The sequence below is a fragment of the Numida meleagris genome, chromosome 1 (assembly GCF_002078875.1).
Source record: "Numida meleagris isolate 19003 breed g44 Domestic line chromosome 1, NumMel1.0, whole genome shotgun sequence".
Lineage (NCBI taxonomy): Eukaryota > Metazoa > Chordata > Aves > Galliformes > Numididae > Numida > Numida meleagris.
The window spans coordinates 172,284,538-172,304,871 of NC_034409.1; the positions used below are offsets into that span (position 1 = coordinate 172,284,538).

General features: G+C 36.7%; 1 protein-coding gene across 4 annotated transcripts in view; it reads right to left on the reverse strand.

Moving 5' to 3' along the window:
* The window catches only part of PDS5B (PDS5 cohesin associated factor B), a 105,510-nt gene that overhangs the window by 43,324 nt on the left and 41,852 nt on the right, over positions 1 to 20,334 (reverse strand). For all 4 annotated transcript variants that reach the window (XM_021378147.1, XM_021378157.1, XM_021378166.1 and 1 more), the window contains exons 9-14: positions 12,071 to 12,186; positions 10,303 to 10,397; positions 8,093 to 8,238; positions 7,016 to 7,167; positions 5,033 to 5,146; positions 3,452 to 3,533 (exon numbers count right to left, since the gene is read on the reverse strand). In XM_021378147.1, coding sequence (XP_021233822.1) covers positions 3,452 to 3,533; positions 5,033 to 5,146; positions 7,016 to 7,167; positions 8,093 to 8,238; positions 10,303 to 10,397; positions 12,071 to 12,186 — 705 coding nt within the window. The remainder of the gene's footprint in view (positions 1 to 3,451; positions 3,534 to 5,032; positions 5,147 to 7,015; positions 7,168 to 8,092; positions 8,239 to 10,302; positions 10,398 to 12,070; positions 12,187 to 20,334) is intronic.

The following is a 20,334-nucleotide window of genomic DNA, read 5'->3' on the forward strand; positions in this document are numbered from 1 at the left end:
TATCTTAAATTTTCAGAGGAAATGTCTGTTCTGAAGAAAACTAGGTACTACAAAAGAAAATAGGCTTTTGAGTTCCAGTGTTATTGTGGAAAAAAAATAATAATTGATCAGGCAATTTGCAGTAACTCTTGTGATGTTTGAGAATTGTGCCAATCTTGGAAAGATTGAAGCATAACAAAAATAGAGTGTGAGATTAAGATTAGCAGTGTTACCAGTGAATATCATCTCTGTCTTACGATGTGGACACCCTTCCAGGCATTAAATATTTGTAGAGAACTTCCTGCCACTTTTAAATGTCAGAAGAATGCTGTTGCTTTCAGGGCTTTTCCGTCTCAGTGCTGAACTGGCACATTCAGACTAGAAATGGATGGTGGCAGAGGGAACCCCAGAAATCAATTCTGGTTTACAGATTTCTCCTGATACAGAATCTCTATAATGTGCTCCTCTGGCAAATCAGAAAACAAAACAAAACAACATCAACATCAACAACCAAAAAAAAAAAAAACACCACCCTTTATTGTGGAGTTCCTTTGATTGTTTGATTTTCCAGTACCGAGTTGGTCTTCTAATACTACGGGCTGAAGCTCTCATTAAAACAGCCTTTAAATTGTACAAAATACAGATCACTCATACAAATATGAGACAGCCTGACTCAGAAGGATTCTTTTAACTTCTAGAAGTATAACCCTACTGAATAATGATGGGTTGATGATCAAGAACATTTCTTCTTAGAAGATCTACAGTGGCATGTTATCTACACACCCTTGTATTCATGATACAGAAGCATCGGAACAGCAGCGTATCTATGGCAAATGAAATTTATGCTTCTGATACAGACAAAACAGTATTCACCCTCTTTTCCATATGTGAACAAGCAAATTTAACTGTATAATTACTAGAGGAGAAATTAGAAGGGGTCTGAGTTATGCCTTTGTTCTTCAGAAAAGTATCTCTGCTTAAAGACAGGATTGATGTCTGTTCCGTTTTAGAAAAGTTAGGAAGCTTCCCATTTCTGCTCATCATAACACTTTCAGTCTCCTCAATCATACTTGTTAAACAATAGAGCTTGTGCTGAGGAAAGCCTGCAGTGGGCAATAAAAGAAAAAAGCCCCTGGGGGCTGGGGAAGGAAAAACTCTGAAGAGTTTCACTAGATGTCAGAATGATTTCCTAAGATGGGGGAAAAACAGCGGACTGGAAAATTCAAAGATCCATAATCACAGAATAATTTAGGTTGGAAGGGACAACTGTAGGTCACCTGGTTGAGTTGTCTACCCAGAAGGCCAACTTAGATTAGGTTTTGCTCCAGATCTCATCTTGCCATGTTTTAAGTATTACAAGGATGAAGATTTCACAGCCTGTCTGGACAATTTGTTCCCATATTTTATCATCCTTAGTGTCTTATTTTTTTTTTCCCCTCCTTACTATCTATTCAGAATTTCCCATTGGCCATTTTTTCCACACTGCTTCTTGTCCTATCCCAGGATATCTGAGAGCTCTTGCAATACCTACACTTGCCACATGGAGAAAAGTCAACAATTAAGCTACTGTAACTAATTAAGGTAGAGATTAGACCAAAGTGAAAAATGTATGTATGTATGTATTAAGTTATCTTCTAAAAGATTACTACTTCATTTCAGTTTCATTTTGCGAAATACAAGAGTTGCTAGACTTCTGAATGACAATTTCCATTAAAATAAAAAAAAAAGTTTTACTAAAAACAGCTGAGCATCTTTATTGGGCATAATTGGCAAACAGCTGCAGGAGTGACCTGGGAGGTGAGTGACTGACAACGCCAGTTACAGCTGGTTCCAGCCAGCTCCACACTCAGCAAAACCAACCCATGCGCCAAAACTAGATAGAGGAGCCCACAGTACCTCTGTGGAAACATATTAAGGAAAGTGTGGTACCTGCTAGGGATAAGAAACAGGGCAGTAAGGACAGCAGGGCAGAAGAGATCTGAGCAAGAGAAATGTGAGAGGGGGACAGGTGCAAGGCTAAGAGTTGCCAGAGCAGGGGTGGAGAGGAGAAACAAGGAGAAGGTATGACTGACAGCAAAAGGAACAGCTACACCACTACCATAGCATGCAGCAAGGTGACTGGAGATCATGAAGCTGGAAAGAGAAGTGTCTGATGCAGAGCCTAAGAGGGTTTTGCTAAGTGTTATTTGTTCACTTTTATTTCTGAACATCAGAATAATTAAAATTGTAGGTTAGTTGACAACAAACCAAATGCAGCAATATTCCATCACTCAGTGCTGTGTTGTTGCCCCTAACACTTTCAATTGAAACGCAGAAAATATTAAGCAAGCTCAAGTTTTGGATTATGCCTAAGTTTATTTAAATTACATTAAAATATAAAAGGTAGACTAAAATTATTTCAGTCGTCACTGAAACGTGACAAAGTATTATTGTATTAGCAGTTACTGCATTTAGAGTTCAATACAACATTATAGCATGCTTTAAATGCACTCAGTCAAAATCATGAATTTCACTGCAATCAGCTTAACTACAAAAGGACTGAAGCAGTATGATTTCGATAGGTCTCTTATGTGCAAGACAGTAGTATGCACAAGTAGACACTAAATAATCCAACTACACTTGTGTAAACACAGCTACCCTCTCATCCTGTTCAGGTAATTTCAGCAAATTGATAATTCAGTCATAAAACTGCAATTATGTTTTAGTAAATACGCATAGAGAACATTTAAAATACCTAAATATACGAATATGAGCACAGCAACACTTCAATTTTTTAATTTTATTTTTAAAAGCCCTAAATTAAAAAAACTTTTACCATTAAAGTTGCTACACTCACATTCTAAATCAGTCTCAGAATTTCATCTTAACATTTTTTTTTTTTTTTTTCAAATGAGAACATGTACATACAACTAAAACTGATCTAAATTTTACCTTGAGAATATTCTAAACCTCCTAGGACTGTTTATTTTTCCTACTGCACAAATTTCTAAACAAAGATTTCAATTGTAGTCTTACATTTCCAACATAACATTTAAGAAGTTTCCAAGATAGAAGAGAAACAAAGAACCTATTGGGATAAAATGTATTTCTTAAATGTTGCTAACTTTCATGAGATAAGAAATCAGAATGTTCAGATATTTTTTCTTAATTGCTCAAGTTGGTAGTTAAAAATCATATGCTGTTTTTCTTCTCTTTCAGGAATCAGAACAATCCTGGCAAGACGTAACTCAAACTCGTGTATTTTAGCATCAAATCTCTGGCAAAATCTTTAAACAACTTAAAAACCTCTCCCTCTTCACACTTACTGACCAAACGCATCCACATTTCTTACTGCAAGTGTAGTCTAATAGAACCAAAATATTTTCTGTCATTAAAAATAATCTTGAGAAACACTGGCATTAATGTAATTAAAGACAGCTTATTGTTTTAAGTAACACATATTCACTGTGGAATAAAGACAAATTGAACTTACTTTTGGTTGTTTTATTAGGTCAACCAAATCTTTTACTTGATGTCGTAGCAGATTCTGACATTTCCACATTTCATTCAATGCTCTGAAAAAAAAAAATAGGAAAGAGAAAGTAAAAAAAACCTCCTTTTTTTCCCACCTTCTAAGTCTTCTATTCAATAAATAGCATAACTGTCTAACAAGAGCCTTCACATTTTTCTCAGTGTCAGACTCAGGAAAGTACTTGTCACCTGAAATTTTATCACTGTGTGAACAAACAGTGTTTCCTAACAGACTGATACGGAAAATTTAATTGACCATATTATACGGGAACAAAGAATGATTTTGAAACAAGCTTCATTTCAAACACTTAGCTACACTGCCTTTAAAAGGGGGTAATAACTGATATCTGCCTTGTAAAGAACTTATTTGTACAAGCCCAAAGTAATTCTAAAAACATTCAAAGAAGCAGGCTAAAGCAGATATTTAAGATTTTTATCATCAAAACAATTCCCAATCCCAATTCTACTAGGTGTCCAAATTGTGAAAAGCAGGCATGATTAGACTTGTAAGGGATGCACTAGGGAGAGACTACAAAACTGAAAATTAGCACACTTCCCAGGAAAAAAAAGCCATCTAAAAAAAAAAATTAAATCACCATTTCAATTTAAAAACTTCCAGAATCCAGAAGTAAAAGTTAGTCCCATTTAACTAACTGAATATACTACATTTTTAAATACACCCTGCAGCATATGAAGACTGTAGGATTCAGAAGTTATTCGTTGCCTGAAATAACAAGTAATGAAAAAATCTTGATCCACGTTTTATTTAGCCCATACCAGAAATTACTACAACAGTAATTTTTTAACATACTGCTTTTAATTTTAGTGTTACAACATTGCAGTATCTTTGAATACTTTATACACCAAGTGCAGGGTATTGAAACACCTAGTATTTGAATGCTGCGGTTGTTTTTTAGCTGTTCTATGACAATCTCCTATATGTGAAAAAATACACTCAATTCTCAAGCAACAGGGTAGTACTAAATGAAAAACTAAGTAAAACAAAGGAAATTCAATCAAACAGCAAACTGTCATTAGTCTATTTCATATACATGCACAGATTTTAAGTTGGAGAAGGCAAATAATTGTCTTCTCTAAACATAATTGTAAGTAAAATGCATACTGAAGGAGAAGAGGCAAGCAAGTAATTTATTCCCACTCTTAAGTCAGCTTGGCTGCTAAAATGAGGAGCGTATTAATTCCAAAGTTGTCAAAAGAGATCTAGCGCTAGTCAGTGCTGCTAATCTATGCTATCTCATTCCAGACATAAAAGGGCTAGAATGCACACAAGCTCCTTGGCAGCTCTTTGGTACTACTATTTTTTCAAGCTGTCTATGGTTAAAATGTACTACACCTGAAAAACCACTCTATCAGTTTTTTTCAAACTTTCATTTGAAGGAGCACACGGTATTGCTACATTCCATTTACTAATAGTTCGTGAACTGCTTTTGTCTACTGGCTTAGGCTGGTCATTACACTTCAGAACTAATTTACAATAACAACCGTATTAAAAATTATATTGTATTAAGTAAAAAGAACATACTTCACAGCATTTGAATCCAGTGTTGCGTAAAGGTAATACAAACATTTCATTCGCTCATTTGTTTCCAAGTTGTGAGGGACCATGTACTGAGCAAAGATGCGTTCAACAAGTAATCTGAAAGCAAGAAATTGACTTTAAATTGTTAAGTAGTTCATTCAAAAATTCTCTAGAAATAAGTTGTGGCATATAAAGATTCAAAAGTCTAAAGGTAAAGTCACTTAACTTTCAGTAAAACTCAGCATAAACTAAACAACAAGATATCTATGGAAGTCATAATATTGATGTTAGCAGAAAAACGTTTAGGAGATGACATTATCAAAATCACATGAATTCATCTAGATAGAAGTCAAAGGATGTCACAATTATCACCTAAAGGATTTGTACCATGGTCAATTCTTGAACTGATTCAATGAACAGGGCTTAAAGTAAAGAAAAAAAAAATCATGTTGATTATTAGACATTATCACAAAGCCCAGAAGGAGAACTCAGATACTAGAATCACAGAATCACCAAGGTTGGAAAAGACCTATAAGATCAGCCAGTCCAACCATCCACCTATCACCAGTTAGTTCTCACTAACCCACATCCATCAACACGTCTGTATGTTCCTTGAAAACCCCCAGGGTTGGTGACTCCAACACCTCCCTGGGCAGCCCACTCCAGTGCCTGACTGCTCTGCTCTCTCAGAGAAGTAATATTTCCTAACGTCCAACCTGAATCTCCCCGGTGCAACTTGAGGCCACTCCCTCTTGACCTGTCACTAGTTACACGAGAGAAAAGTCAGAAGGAATTGGCTTTTCCCCTACTACTCCCTGGCCCCTTCCTGAAAGGAAGAGTTAATCCCATTTCTGTTGATTCCATAGAGAAATTTCAAGTACATTCATGAAGAAATTAATGAACGTTCCTGCTAAAACATGGAAGATCCTTATTTAGAAACAGGAGGAAACAAAGTTTAGGTCCACCAGTTTCCCAAGAAAGACTGTGAGAAGAAGAAAACACGCCCATGTTTCAATCATGTACATTTAATCTGAAAATGAGAACAAAATCTTCATCCTTACGGGCAAACTTAAGTTATTAGAGTCTTCCAATGGGATCAGGTGGTCAAAATCCAAGCTCAGCTAGTTTAAAGAGACTGAAATTTTCTTAAACCGTGAATGAGACTGGATCTGATGTTCAAGACAATTCCTCGTATTTTCATGGTACCAAGAAATAACTGCTAAATTTGCAGACAACATTTCTTGAGAGTACAAATTTTTACAAAGGTTTGTACAGTTCTGCAATGTTATTTGTATTTGATTATGGTGAGAAGACCAAAGCTCCATCTGCAAAGCCAACAAGACCACGATGATTAGTCAAGGCAGACTAGCTCTCAAACTAGCTCCCACTGTGGGTCCAGAGGAGGACCAATAAGATGATCAAAGGCCTGGAGCACCTCTCCTATGAAGAAAGGTTGAGGGAGCTGGTCTTGTTTAGCTTCAAGAAGAGAAGGCTCTGGGGAGATTTCACTGTGTCCCTCCAGTACTTCAAGGGAGTTTATAAGCAGGTGGAGGACAAACGTTTTATGCTGTCTAATACTGACAAGGCAAGGGGCAATGGCTTTAAACTAAAAGAGGGGAAATCTTGGTTAGATGTTAAGAAGAAGTTCTTTACTCTGAAAGTGATGAGGCACTGGAACAGGTTGTTCAAAGAAGTTGTGGATGCTCCATCCTTGGAGGCATTCAAGGCCAGGCTGGATGGGGCCATGGGCAGCCTGACTTAGTGGCTGGCTACCCTGCCCATGGCAGGAGGGCTGTAACTAAATGATCTTTAAGATCCTTTCCATTCTATGATTTTATGAAAATTTGACTGCAGCCACAGAAGATTGTGCACTCATTCAAAACAGAATGAGCATCTTGTTAACACGTAAGCTCAGAGGACAAACAAATTGAGAAGAAGTTACCACACCTATACAAAAAATACCCAGCTCCCCAAAGGCTGACTTACCGGTCATCGATACTGTTTTGATAATATATATGCAGAAGTTTATCTTTGATCCACGATATCTGTTTTGCAGCTTCTTTTCCTGCTTCTGACTGTAACGAGTATTTCTTGTATATCTGTGCAAGTCCCATCATAGCTTCTTTCCTCACTCTCCACTTGAGAAAAAGAAATAGTGCCACAATTTAGGAGTATATAATTCAAACCTGAAAAAACTGCGGAACTTCCTGGTAGGTATTTCCTATTCTTCCTCCAAATAAAATAGTTCAATTTTTTTAAAAAAGTTTGAGTAATAAGCACAATATTTTTTCATTAGGACAAACACTACACTACGTCTATTTTGCTAAACATATCAACATAGGCAACTACTATACAAGTATACCTCTTGAATTTAGAATTATTAGAAATTCAAGCCAACACCTTTTCTCACAAAGGGAGATTGATTACTTGAGATTGTATTATGTCTGCAGCAGGGGAAAGCGTGTCACCGAATGAAAAAAAGTCAAGTGATAATTTTAACTTTGCGTTTAACAGCCTTGTTTACCTTGCTTTAACATAAGTGGCAAATCTCCTAAGTTTTGCCAAATAACCAGACATAGCTCAACTAAATTTCAAGGCTATTTGCATTTGAAAGCTACTACACTCACAATCTTCCAATGATCCAATTAAAATTCAGCAATCCAGCTATCTCCAACGGAAAAACAATTTGCATCAGTAATCTGCTACACATTTTGAAATTTGCTCTCAAAATCTCTTATGAAATATGTCAATGTTATAGAAGGGTCTGATTTTATTCTAAAATTATGAAAACTAGACAACTGGAACAACATAGTGTGATCAAAAGATACTACATGTTGAAACAGCTATCATAATAATGCAGCACAATGAAAAATGTTGCAGTTCAGCAGGGGCAAAAGATGCCTCATTAAATACACTGCTTCAAAAATTTTTGCTTTATATGAGTTTTCATTAGACATTTTAAAATAGTTCAGCATTTTTAGAAGTGCTACCTTTAAGAAACAAAGCCAATTACAGTAAGATGCAAGAGAATAGAAGACACTATTGGTACTAATTATGTCTTACCCGCTTGTCCAGTGTTCGTTCTCTGACAAAATTAAGCAGGTGATCATTGACAAGCAGAAGATCTTTTTTAGCAGCAGTGACTATGGATACTATAACATCATGCCTTATCGCCTCTTCAGGATCATGTGACCTTACTTTAAGATATTCTGGGGAAATAAAAATATAATAAGTACTTTATTTTAAGTACATAGCTTCAGCTACTTTTATTTCTCTAGAGGCTACCCAATCGATAGAATCAGAAAACCATGGATTTCTTCAGTTTGGAGCACTGACAGTAAGAAACCACTAATTTTCCTTAATCTTCACTGGAATGTCTGTAATAAACTTTTCATTTGCTTAGTGTATTAAATATTTATTATATCTACATTAGCAACTATTATAGTCCAAGAGAATTGGATCTCTATAAGCTGAGGAGTCAGTGCTAGGAACTTGATATCCACACTATACGCATTTTAAAGTCTTAATTCAGGCTAGAGGCTACTTTCTTCCTGCAGACTCCTATACACCCCTTAACTTACAGAGCACATTACTTGCACTCCTGAATGCAATTTGTGTACTTTCCAAATTGAATCTAGCTCATATGATCTAGGAACACTCCACAGTGTGAATCATGGAAGCACAGTAAGCAATGATCAAAAAAGCACGCTCAAATAAGCTAGATGTTGATTCAGACAAATCCTAATTTACTCATCTTAAAGCAATTTTTGTAGATTATTTTGGCACGTAGCTACTTATTTGTTACTACTGTTAATCTTTTCCTATAAACTTTCGATGATTTCTGCTGGTAAGTGTTAAATGTTTTAGGAACTTCTATCATTTTAGAGAAGCACAAAACAGATGGCAAACTTAATTTATCTTTACAAGTATGTATTCTAGGTTAACTTAGAAGCACACATGGTAGGAAAACGCACACAGAAGGCATTAAGATCTCTGTACACAGCATACATCAGTGAAACACTAAGAGCATGAAGAAACACTGAAAATTCAAAGTTCACTCTAAATAATCAGAGGTTACTGCACCCTTATTACTGTTCAATGAACAACGATAATTTCTGAGTCTCATCTGAAATACTCACCCTTAACATTGCTGGTAATCAGCACAAGTGTCAAAAAAGCGCATAAGAAATAAAGCTTTGCAACTAAAATTATGAAATTTTAAAAATAAATAGCTTTTTGAAAAAATTGTTCCACATGAAAACAAACTAAAACAATTGAAGAAGATTTCCATTGCACAATTATTGTCTACAACACCAGTGAGTGAGAGAAATTTTTTTACAATTTGACTGTGATAAGCACTGTGGGAAGAGAGAGGGGCAAGCTACGTTACATTTCTCAGAGGATACCATTAGAGGGGGCACAACGTCTTTCAGCAATATAAAAAAAGAAAAGAAAAAACACCTTGAAAATATACTTCCGAGAATCTTTACCATTCCCACTGGAGAGAAGTCCTAGCTTAACAATACAATAACTATGACGTGACTTTAGCTTGCACGTATTTGCCTAAATTGACAAGTGCTCAGCAGACAGGAGGGAAATCCCACGCAACTAGCAGCCCCTTGAATTTCCTCCTTAGGGGAGATGGTCAAACATACCTCCAAAGTGGGAGTTTAGCGATCGGGGAAGATGCGATCTTCACAAGCTTTGAAAAAAGCAATCCATTCTCTTTAATTGCACTTTTATTCACTAAGACATATGGAGAGACAAATACTAAATGCTTCTATCCATGTCACTTGCTTTGTTCCTACAGGGATCTTGAATTACCAGCTGCGTTTGATATGGAGGAGCAGAAACCAATGGCTGTGGTTACAGTTCCAAGGACTGTTTTGATACTTTAGATAGCGGCTACATAATATTTACACATTTTTGCTTTGTGGAACTTAAGTCTGCACTCAGCGCCTTAATAAATGCCGTGACTGGTTCGTTGGCCAGGCTGCTTTTGCCTGATCCCACGGTGCTTAATTTCAGTAGCAGTTAGGAATGTAACTACTCTAAGACAGGGAGGGTACTCTCCCTTTGGTTAAGGCACTCTTCATGCACAATCTCCTTATCCTCAGAGGCAGCACTGAAGATGAGAGACTCTGCCAGTGGGAAATCCAGCCCCAATTATACCCTCCGTAATGCCAGAGAATGTTACTTAGGATTACAACTAACCTTCCAGACTTCTCCACAAGACTTACTATAACATTAAAATATAATTTTAAGTCAGGTACCTGTTAAGTCTTTTGCTAGGTCAGGATGGTTCATAAGGCAGTGACTTGCAAATTTCACACATTCAAGACGAATAGGTACATGGATATCATTAAACCTATTTTGAAGCAAGACAACGCATCACAACAACAGCAACAACAAAAAAATCATTAAAAAAATCACTCATTGCTTATTTCTGCACAATCTCCAGTACTCCCTGAAAAGATTTTTACACTTCCCACGCACAGTTACGTGCATAGAACAGGTCTAATTTCCCAGCATTCATTTGATTGTCCTTAACTTAAGAGATAAGCCTTATGCCTTGATATGTATTGATTCCTGTTGTAAAGAGGAAGGGAAATACCCTCTCCTGGTACACATGAAAAACTCACAGGCAGACGACAGTTATTTACTGAAAGATATCTTACATTTTAAATATAATTTCTCTAACCTTCCAGCTACTTAATCTGGAACTGTGAATCAGCACCTGAAAAATGTTGTAATATGGTGATGTTCCTCTCCTCTTTACAAATCAACGGACATCTAACCTAGTAGAAATTCCTTCTAAGAACAATCCACTCTCCAGTAAGATTTGCTTTTGAAAAACTGAACTAAATTTGATGCTAGAAAACTAGCATTTTCTCATGCTTAAGTTTGATATAAGTAATGATATAAACAAAACTATTCGCATAAGGGCTACCTTCTTCTGAAAAATAAAACGCGTTTTCAGGCCATCAAAATCTCTGGTTTTAAGCAACTTAAAAATCAAGTTTTAGAACACTATTTCTGTAGAAATGCTTATTTTTCTAAAAACATATTTATTTGATATGTCTATTTTACTAAAAGCTAGTTATGTTTTCTAAATGAAGATATTTAAGAATGGTTACAATAGCTGTTACTAGAGAAACTTATTTAAAATCCTTGAAAAAAGAAAATACACTTCTGTGGTTCATAACTAGCTGAAAAGAGTTATTATGAAAAATATGATTACACTGTTTCATATTACAGCACAATGTATTATTTCATTTGGAATCCAATTTGATCTGTTATTTTTAAATTATATTTTTAAATTACATGTTTTAAATCGTTACATACTTTCAAGCATGAAGCCTTCCCTCAATTAAATTTCCTATCCTCTTAGAAACAGCATTTCACTGAGGACATTCTGGGTTTGATATGATTGAATGCAAAATTATTACTGCATCTGTTACTGATTTATGGAATTGATCCTTATTTACTCAAAAACATTTTCACCACAGCAGACACACCTGACTTCTTTCTGACTACAAGTTCCAGCTTTATTTCCTATTTCAAACTGGCAGAACATTTCAAAAACAAAAGACTATTGAATTGAAGCCAGTAAAGAAATACTGTACACAAAAACCTCAAAAACAGATCTGGTAACATCCAATACTGCAAACATCCTTTGATATTGTTTTAAAATTAATCCATCATTGCATACTGTCATTTGTAAAGAAATGCAAATAAAAATAATTGTTTCTTTTTATTGGCAACGGCAGTACAGATAGTTGCAAAAAAATTAAATTAAAAAGTGATGACTTCTAAGTGTCCAATCTGCAGAATCAAAAATGCAGGATGTATATAAAACAACCTCCCGAACATTATCTGCCAGATTTCAGACACAGCAGAGAGGTGCACAGTTAACTGTATCATTTGAGAGGAGAAAAAAAAAGGCAGGGAGAGGAGGAGGATAGGAGGCTGTTTAAAAATATTGAATTACAATTCACTGAATGTTTTCTGTCTCCTGGGAGGGGAACTAATATAGCATACCTCCCCAAGTAGCACTGCCAGAGGGGTTTGTTCTGAGATGCCAACTCTGAATCCTTTGCCCCAAACATTTTTGCTAGAAGTTTTACAACCTGCAGGCGTTCTTCATTGTCATTGCTCTGGAAAAAGAACACATTTATAAAAAAAGCCAACCAACACCACAAACACACCCAAAAACATAAAGTACTGTTTCACACTGTTTTTATACCAATACACACCTCTGCCACTACTCCTCCCAACAAGAAAAAAGTCTTTTTTTTTTTAATGCAAATATATATCTTGAGAAAAAACATTCATTGATGCTGGGAAAAGACAAAACAATGAAGGCAGCAAAAACAAAAACCAATACAGAGGAAAAAGCCATACTGAACAAAATGTGGTGAAAAACACAGTCATACATCTTTCAAACCCTCCATTACAGGTGATGCTGCTAGGAAGTCTGATAACGTGCCTATACAAACATATACAAAAATCAATCAAGCACGAAGGCCACAAACCTCATTCTATTTCTCTAGTTATCTAGAACAGTTCTCCTGATCTAGAACTGTTCTCTCAAACAGTTTCATTACAAAGTTTTGAGAGTGTAGGTTTCTAGAGCATATCAAATTAAGTACCTAAGATGTTTCATACACAGTATCTGGATCTGTATTTAAAGATGCTAAGTTAAAAAAGATGCTTTTCTTAATACTTAAGAACTAACGTTAGCAAAGATAAAACAAGACCTTATTTGATAAATTTCCAGTAGTGCTTTTTTTTTAAATCACACTTGTTTAATACAATACACAGCATTTGAAGCTTAAAACATACCTTGGAAATGTGTGCTAATACTTGTGCAATTGGCACATATTTACAGTTCCTCATTTATTACAAAAAAAAATAAAAAACTGTCTGCAACACTTCTTCGAAAACAAAGCACCACAGCCAAGTTGCTATGAACAAGTTGATATTCACCCCTTATAATTTCACTTTTCTTTACTGTAACAGATACGGATCTTCTCAAACACCATTCTTCTCTGTCATCTTTGAAGTTTATTAGTTCAACATCACAATTTGAATTTGAACAAAAAAGAAGAGCCCAGTGTAGTTGTGAGAGTTCTGTAACACACCACTCTTAAAAACCAACTGTTCTCCTATCGGCTTCAGTACCATAAATGGGCAGAAAAGTTCTCCAGTACATCCTTTAACTCAGCTCCCTAAGAACAGTAAAAGGATATTTAAAATCCTTTAATACCAGAGAAAGATAAGTTAAGGATGAAGAAATCTCTGACACTGTTGTATTACTACATGACATGAAACTATAATGCTTTTGAACACACCTTAGTATTTAATACTAACACATTTTATCTGCATTTGACTAATTTATCCAATTCAAATTGACTATTTACCAATCACATACAACCTCCTCTTAGACTGCAGTTAATAGCACCTTCTTTTTCTTCCTAGTTTCAGTACATAAGCATACGTTACATAAATTCTTATTCTCAATTCTCAAATTCTTATTTGCTATTAAATGAACCCATTGTTGTTACAGTCTCATTTATTCTACTTCAATCTCTACTAGTACTTCTACTGAAAATAAGTCAGTAACACAAGCTCTTGAAAAACCATAATCCTTCTCCACTCTAGTATGCAGTGTGTCACAGGACTTCACACATTTTTTTCTTAGGTACGACCCAGTACTCTAATCTTGATAGCGTTCCCTAATGGTTCTCCAATAGGAATCAACACTGAACACATATTTCCAATTCCTTACATCCTGCTTACAAGCCACAGGCAGCTGTTCATCTGCCTGCATACTATGGTCTGTCACTAACAGCAGCTGAATTTGGTCAGACTGTTATGACTAGCAAGTCCAAAAGAATAGGCAGTACTGCTGCTCTTAGGAGTAGAAGAATACATTACCTGAAACTTATCAAAAATTTAACTGTGTCCAGAACTGTCTTTCTTTCTGAAGTAATAGAAGTCAACATTTTACAAATTTTATTCATTAAGTAACATTGATTTGATAGAATAGGAAAATGAAGACCTATAATCCATTATGTTTATTTCCTAAATACCCTGTTCAGCTTTTCATTCTCCTGAATATTAAATGAATATTCAATTTCAGTAATAAAGATTTCAGATATCAAATTCAAATATCAAATGTGAATGAAATCAGTTTTAGTTACAAGTTGACCTACACAACAATACAGTCTAATCTCTGTTCTCACCTGGACCAATAATGCTTCTGTTCTCACCTGGACCAATAATGCTTCTGTATCAATGGATCTCTAAACACACCACTTTTTAAATGCCAAAATCAGACATTAACGACTGATCCTCATTAAAGAGGTAAATTAGATGAATTTCAATGAGTGTCCTCCTGTTGGACCCACAATTTCTTCTCCAAAATAAGGTTAAAAAAAAATAAAATTAATCACAAACAAAAGGCAACCATGATTTTTGACACTACTCTCCAAGCATTAGAAGTTAGCAATACTCCTTTCCTGTTCAAACAGAAAAACCATGGGAAACCTTTGCTAGCAGCAGCCTGACAAAGGGGATCCTATACCCTTTCCTCATCAGCCAGAAGGTAGTAACTTGACGGGGACAGAGGTGAATGGACACAAGCTCAGGGCTCCTTCTCATCTACTCGTCTACTTTGGCTTTCCAGATGCCCTTAGACACCACATATGAGACTCAGGAATTGGAAGAACAGGGTCATGATGAGGTGGATGATCCATCTATGCTGGAGGAGTCACCAAGGTCAGGCCAGCCTATCCTCCACACCACGATCACCTCAAGGAAGAAAAAACATTAGGCCAAGAGCCACCTACCCAAACTTTCACCTTCCCTCATCCTATACAGAGAGGGAAAGGGGAGAAAATGGATATTGAGAAGACTTGAAATTGAGACAGTGATAATTTAATAGGGAGAGAAGATGTGTGCACAAGTAAAGCAAAGGAGGGGAATTTATTCACTTCTTTCAATAGGCAGGCAGATATCCAGCCTACTCCTGGAAAGTTGTCTCAGCATGCATAACGTTTTTTTGAGAAGATAAATACTACAAGCACAATGGTTCTCCCTTCCTTCTCCTTTCCCTGAGCTTTCATTGCTGAGCATGTCCCCTTCCCATCCTCTTGCCCCAGTGCAGCCTCCTTCCTGGAGGAAGAGAAAGCCGGTACCTCTGTGAGCACTGTTCAGCAAAAGCCAATACATTAGAGTATTAGCAACATCGTTTAATCCACAAAGTACAGCACCATTAAAACTACTGCAAAGAACATTAACTCCATCCCAGTCAGATCCAAATGGGTAAACAGTTTGTCTGTTTTTATTTTGTAAGTGACACGCATTTCAATTATCTTCAAAAGTACTTAAAACATTCTTGGGATAGATAAGACAGAAAAAGCAACTGATGGAATGAAGAACACAAGCTACACATCTCAAAAAGCACCACTTAGTACCAGGCAATCTTTCATTCTTTATTATTAATAATTATTAATATAATTATTTATATCTAAGTCAGCATGTATGAATCTCACAGCAATTAAGAGTTACCTGTCATCTTGACCAAAAGGCCAGTAGTTGTACCAAAGATGCAAGGTGCTTGAACACTAGGTGGCCACCCTGTTTACCTTCAAAATATTACATACGCACAGAGTTACTGGAGGGCCTATGCTCTATCACAAGTTCCAAAAATTTGTTTATCAACAGAAAAGCCCTTAAATTTTTCCACGTTGAAAAGAAACAGCCTAGAATTTCTGTAAGACCCCAGTCTCATGAAGGAACCAACAGGATTCCTGCCACAAAGACTGGCAAGGAAGTTCAGGGAGATGGAGTGCAAGACACTTGGAACCTGCCAGGTAACAAGTCACAGACATGTTGTTCAATCCCTCAAGACCCTATCAGTTGGTTGGACTGCCTTGTTCTCAGTCTCAACAAGTGGCAGTGGACATTGCTCAGTGAAGCCCACTTTGTCATTGTGATTAAACAACCATCATTTCCAAAATATACTACAGAACTGTTAGAAGCAAAGAAATCAGATACTACAGAGAAATTCAGGTTCACGTACAGAATGTACAACTAGTGGAAAAGTTGCTGACATCAGGAAAAATCAGACTAGAAAAACAAGATCTCCATCTCAGAGAAATGCCCAACACCAGTACTGTGAGGGTATCCAAACGCCAATAGGAAATAAGTGACCTAGCCCTGAAAGAACTAGTCAAGAGTATCCAAACCTTTCACAGTCCTTTGAGGACTGGGGAAAGGCCTTAAAATAGGAACAGTCAAGATCAACAGCATCTTTTTTTCTTACTTCACTCTAACTAGAATTTATGGAAGGGAATACAGCAGCCCTTGCAATCACAAAACAGCTGCACTTCCAAAGGACTTCTTACATCTCAGTCCGTCCCTTGGACATCCCTTTCATGGGACAAGATTCTTCAGTAATCACATGCCTCCTGAACTCAATCAACAGCCTCCCTGATGCATCTAAAATAGAAAGGAAGGATGAACGAACTAATGCATATTCCTCTTTAAGCCAGAAATAACAAGAAGCAAATTAAGCACATCATTAGAACAAAGACACAGCATTTCTCAAATTGAAGCTCTGAACAGCATTATCATTCTTCCAAGGACCTGTCTTCTCTCGTTTAGCTGGTGTTGCATTTCAGAGAGTTAAACCAGGTCAGCTAATAATTTCCCAATTTGTTGTCAAATGACATCCCAAAAGTTTGAAGATTCTTTTCCTTAAGTTGCCAGTAATCAAGTACTATAGAATCTGCCTTTGGTAAGCCCATGTAAAATCATTCTTTCCTTATATAGATGACTAATTACTATTACCAATTCATTTTAAAGGCCTATGCCCTACTGAGCTGATCTCCATTGCTCTCTAGGCTTCATATGATAGGGCCAGCAAATTTTCATAGAATCACAGAATGGCCTGGGTTGAAAAGGACCTCAAAGACCATCTAGTTTCAACCCCCCTGCTGAGTGCAGGGTCACCAACCACTAGACCAGGCTGCCCAGAGCCACATCCAGCCTGGCCTTGAATGCCTCCAGGGACGGGGCATCCACAACCTCCTTGGGCAACCTGTTCCAGTGCGGCACCACTCTCTGAGTGAAAAAATTCCTCCTAATATCTAACCTAAAACTTTCCTGTCTCAGTTTAAAACCATTCGCCCTTGTCCTATCGCTATCCACCCTCGTGAACAATCGTTCCCCCTCCTGTTTATACGCTCCCTTCAAGTATTGGAAGGCCACAATGAGGTCTCCCCGGAGCCTTCTCTTCTCCAAGCTAAACAAGCCCAGTTCCCTCAACCTTTCTTCACAGGAGAGGTGCTCCAGCCCTCTGATCATCTTGGTGGCCCTCCTCTGAACTCATTCCAAGAGCTCTGCATCTTTCTTGTACTGGGGGTCCCAGGCCTGGACGCTTTATTTTAGAAATAAATGTTTAGCATCTCTACAAAATGAGTCATTTATCACTCTATACTAGTAAAAAGAATTTTTAGACAAGTCAAAATAACTTACAAGCAACAGTTATACAATAAAAAGACAAACTACAAAGACAAAAGTACGTTAGTTCTTTTCAAACAATGTTTCACTGAAATGATCAAAAATACTGAGTACTGTTTAAATACGTGCAGAACTCACTAAGGTTGTATCTGGTAATATTTTTCAAAGCATCTCTCTGACAGGAACACTTGGTGTCTAGCTCAGAGGAAGTCTACAATAGGTCTACTCCATGTGGCCAAAAATTTCTAACTCACCACTTCGGAAGCCAATTATAAAGCAAATGCATATGTTTTCTAAACAGAGAGCAACTACCCAGTTTATCTTTGAGAAGAGCCTCACACATTCCTTATTTCCATTCACTCAACACCTGAAAATGAGATCATCCTGACTTCTTCACTCCTCAAAATTGACAATGCAATCATTAAGACAGTCAGAGCTTTCTTTCAGTGTCTTCCACTTTAAGAGTAATACAAACCTCCAGCATCAGAGATGCAATATGACATCTTGGAAAACAGTAACTGTCACATTACATCATCACCACTTGAGAATCATCTGTAGTATTTAACTTCTATTATCACAATTGTATATCCAAAAGCAGTAGCAAACAACCTCAGTGAACAAAAATTAGATGTTTATGCAAAACTATGCATGACCTAAATACACTCCACAAGCTTCTATTTAAATAGCTAGTAGAGAGTCCATAGCGTATAAGCTCATATTGCAGATCTCTTAAACTACACACTATGCACCAAATTCAGAAAAACCAAAACCATCCAGACAAGCTTTTAATAATATGCGAAGCTCACTTAAGTTGCACTACTAAATTTAATTGACCTTTATCCAAAAAGACAACTCCCCTCTCCTATATTTCATTAGAGACAGCTTAGCATATTTCTCTCCTTTACCATCCATTTGATCCAAGGCTTCATTAAGCTAACGGAGATATTCTTGTCCAATTTCTTTCCATTCAAATCAGCACAACATTAGCTGCCTTGCACCATAAGGCACTCGAGTTTCTACTGAAATCATACTCTTCTCAATGCACTAATATGCAGTTTATTTGGACCTGAATTCAAAGTGCTTGACACTAGCTCCCACTGTTTAGCATAAAGCCACAGCTGTTGTTGGAGCAGAAAGTACTTATACTGGCACTTGCAAGACTGCAGAAGGAAAGAACTAGTGCTGATCTCAGACAAGCTGACTATAGTTCATTAATATGTCAGAACATTCGTCTTCAGAGTACTCTTTTAACCACAGGAAGACTTCTCAACTCATTTAAAACAGGATTATACTATTCCACAAGAGAAGTTTTATGGGTTTGGATTTTTATTTATTTTTACTATAAAAGATGGGTCAAATTAGATTTGACAACCAATAGGAGAGACCAAGCATATAACTTTACCCTTGTAATCTAAAGACGCTCGAAGCAACAAAACGACTCATACAGTAGCCCTGCCACACGCTGGAGAGAATCACCAACAGCACTGGAGTTTAACAAGAGATCAAGGAATACGAGAAGTAACAAGGTAGCTATTAAAATTTACATATTGGAAACATTCTAGCTTTTGTAATGCCCAGTGCTAAAAGTGTCAACCACCTTACCCTCAGGGCTTTGGGCCGAAAGGAAAAACTAGACTAAAGATTGAGGAAATAGAAAGCAAGAAAATACATGTTTATGACCTAAGACAGACGCCCTAAACAAAGAGCAGAAATGCAGACATGAAGAAATGTCCTTCTGATTAAGGGAGATGAAGAAACCAGGGAAAGGCTGAGAACCAAAATCATCCAGTTGATTTTGGAAGGAACAGACCAGAGAAAGCTCCCGGAGGAATTAAAAAAAATTTTTGCTAATAAACTTACGTATTCAAACAGTAAAATGGGATATAAACAAGAGGCATGAATTGAAATAAAGGAATATGCGAGTCAACGTAAAGTGTAGCACACGAGGAGCACAAAGATGATTCAAGAAGCTGCAGTTTTAAATGGACCTAAAATGGAAAGATGACTGCAATTACGCCTATGAAAAAACCAACAAGGATGTAGCAGCACTTAAGATGAAATCTTTTGAGTAGCAGCGTCAGTTGCACAAACTGTGTTTTTATTGGAACTAGAACAATAAGTGTTCTCCATCTCTAGGAATAGGCATTAAAGGCTGCAAAAGATCTACTTTAAGCCAGACAGCAACAAGTAAACTGAGACCTACTTTTTTTTCCCCAGACAAGTGAATTAATGGGAAGGATATAACCACTAAAAATAACTCATACAACAACGTAGTGCGCCTGATCAGGAAAGATTAGTGAAAAAATAATAGATGTGATCAAGTCGCATCCAATAAATGAACTGACCACAGGCTCTACAAATCTAGAACTCATCTTTAATAATTAAAATACATCCAAATGTAAAAAGTTGCCTACCGCTCGCTAACCTTTAAGTTTGGTGAGAAATTAGTTTCAAAGTTGGTAATACTAAACCTAATCAAATGCACCCTGTTCTTCCATAGGAACCTCATGGAACAACAACATGAATAAGAATAGAATAGAATAAATGGAGCACCAGCTGCTATACTGAGTTTCTCCAAGTCATAGAGACGCTCTGAAAATGGTAGATAAGCAAGAAGAAAAAAATCTAAAACCAATCAAACATAGATACAGTGCAAACAAGCTTTTTTTTCAGATAGAAGAACTGAGCTTGAATAAATCAGAGGTTCATTCACTGCAGCAATGAATACAAGACATATTTCTGTTTCCACCTGCGAAAGACCTTCTATTTGATGG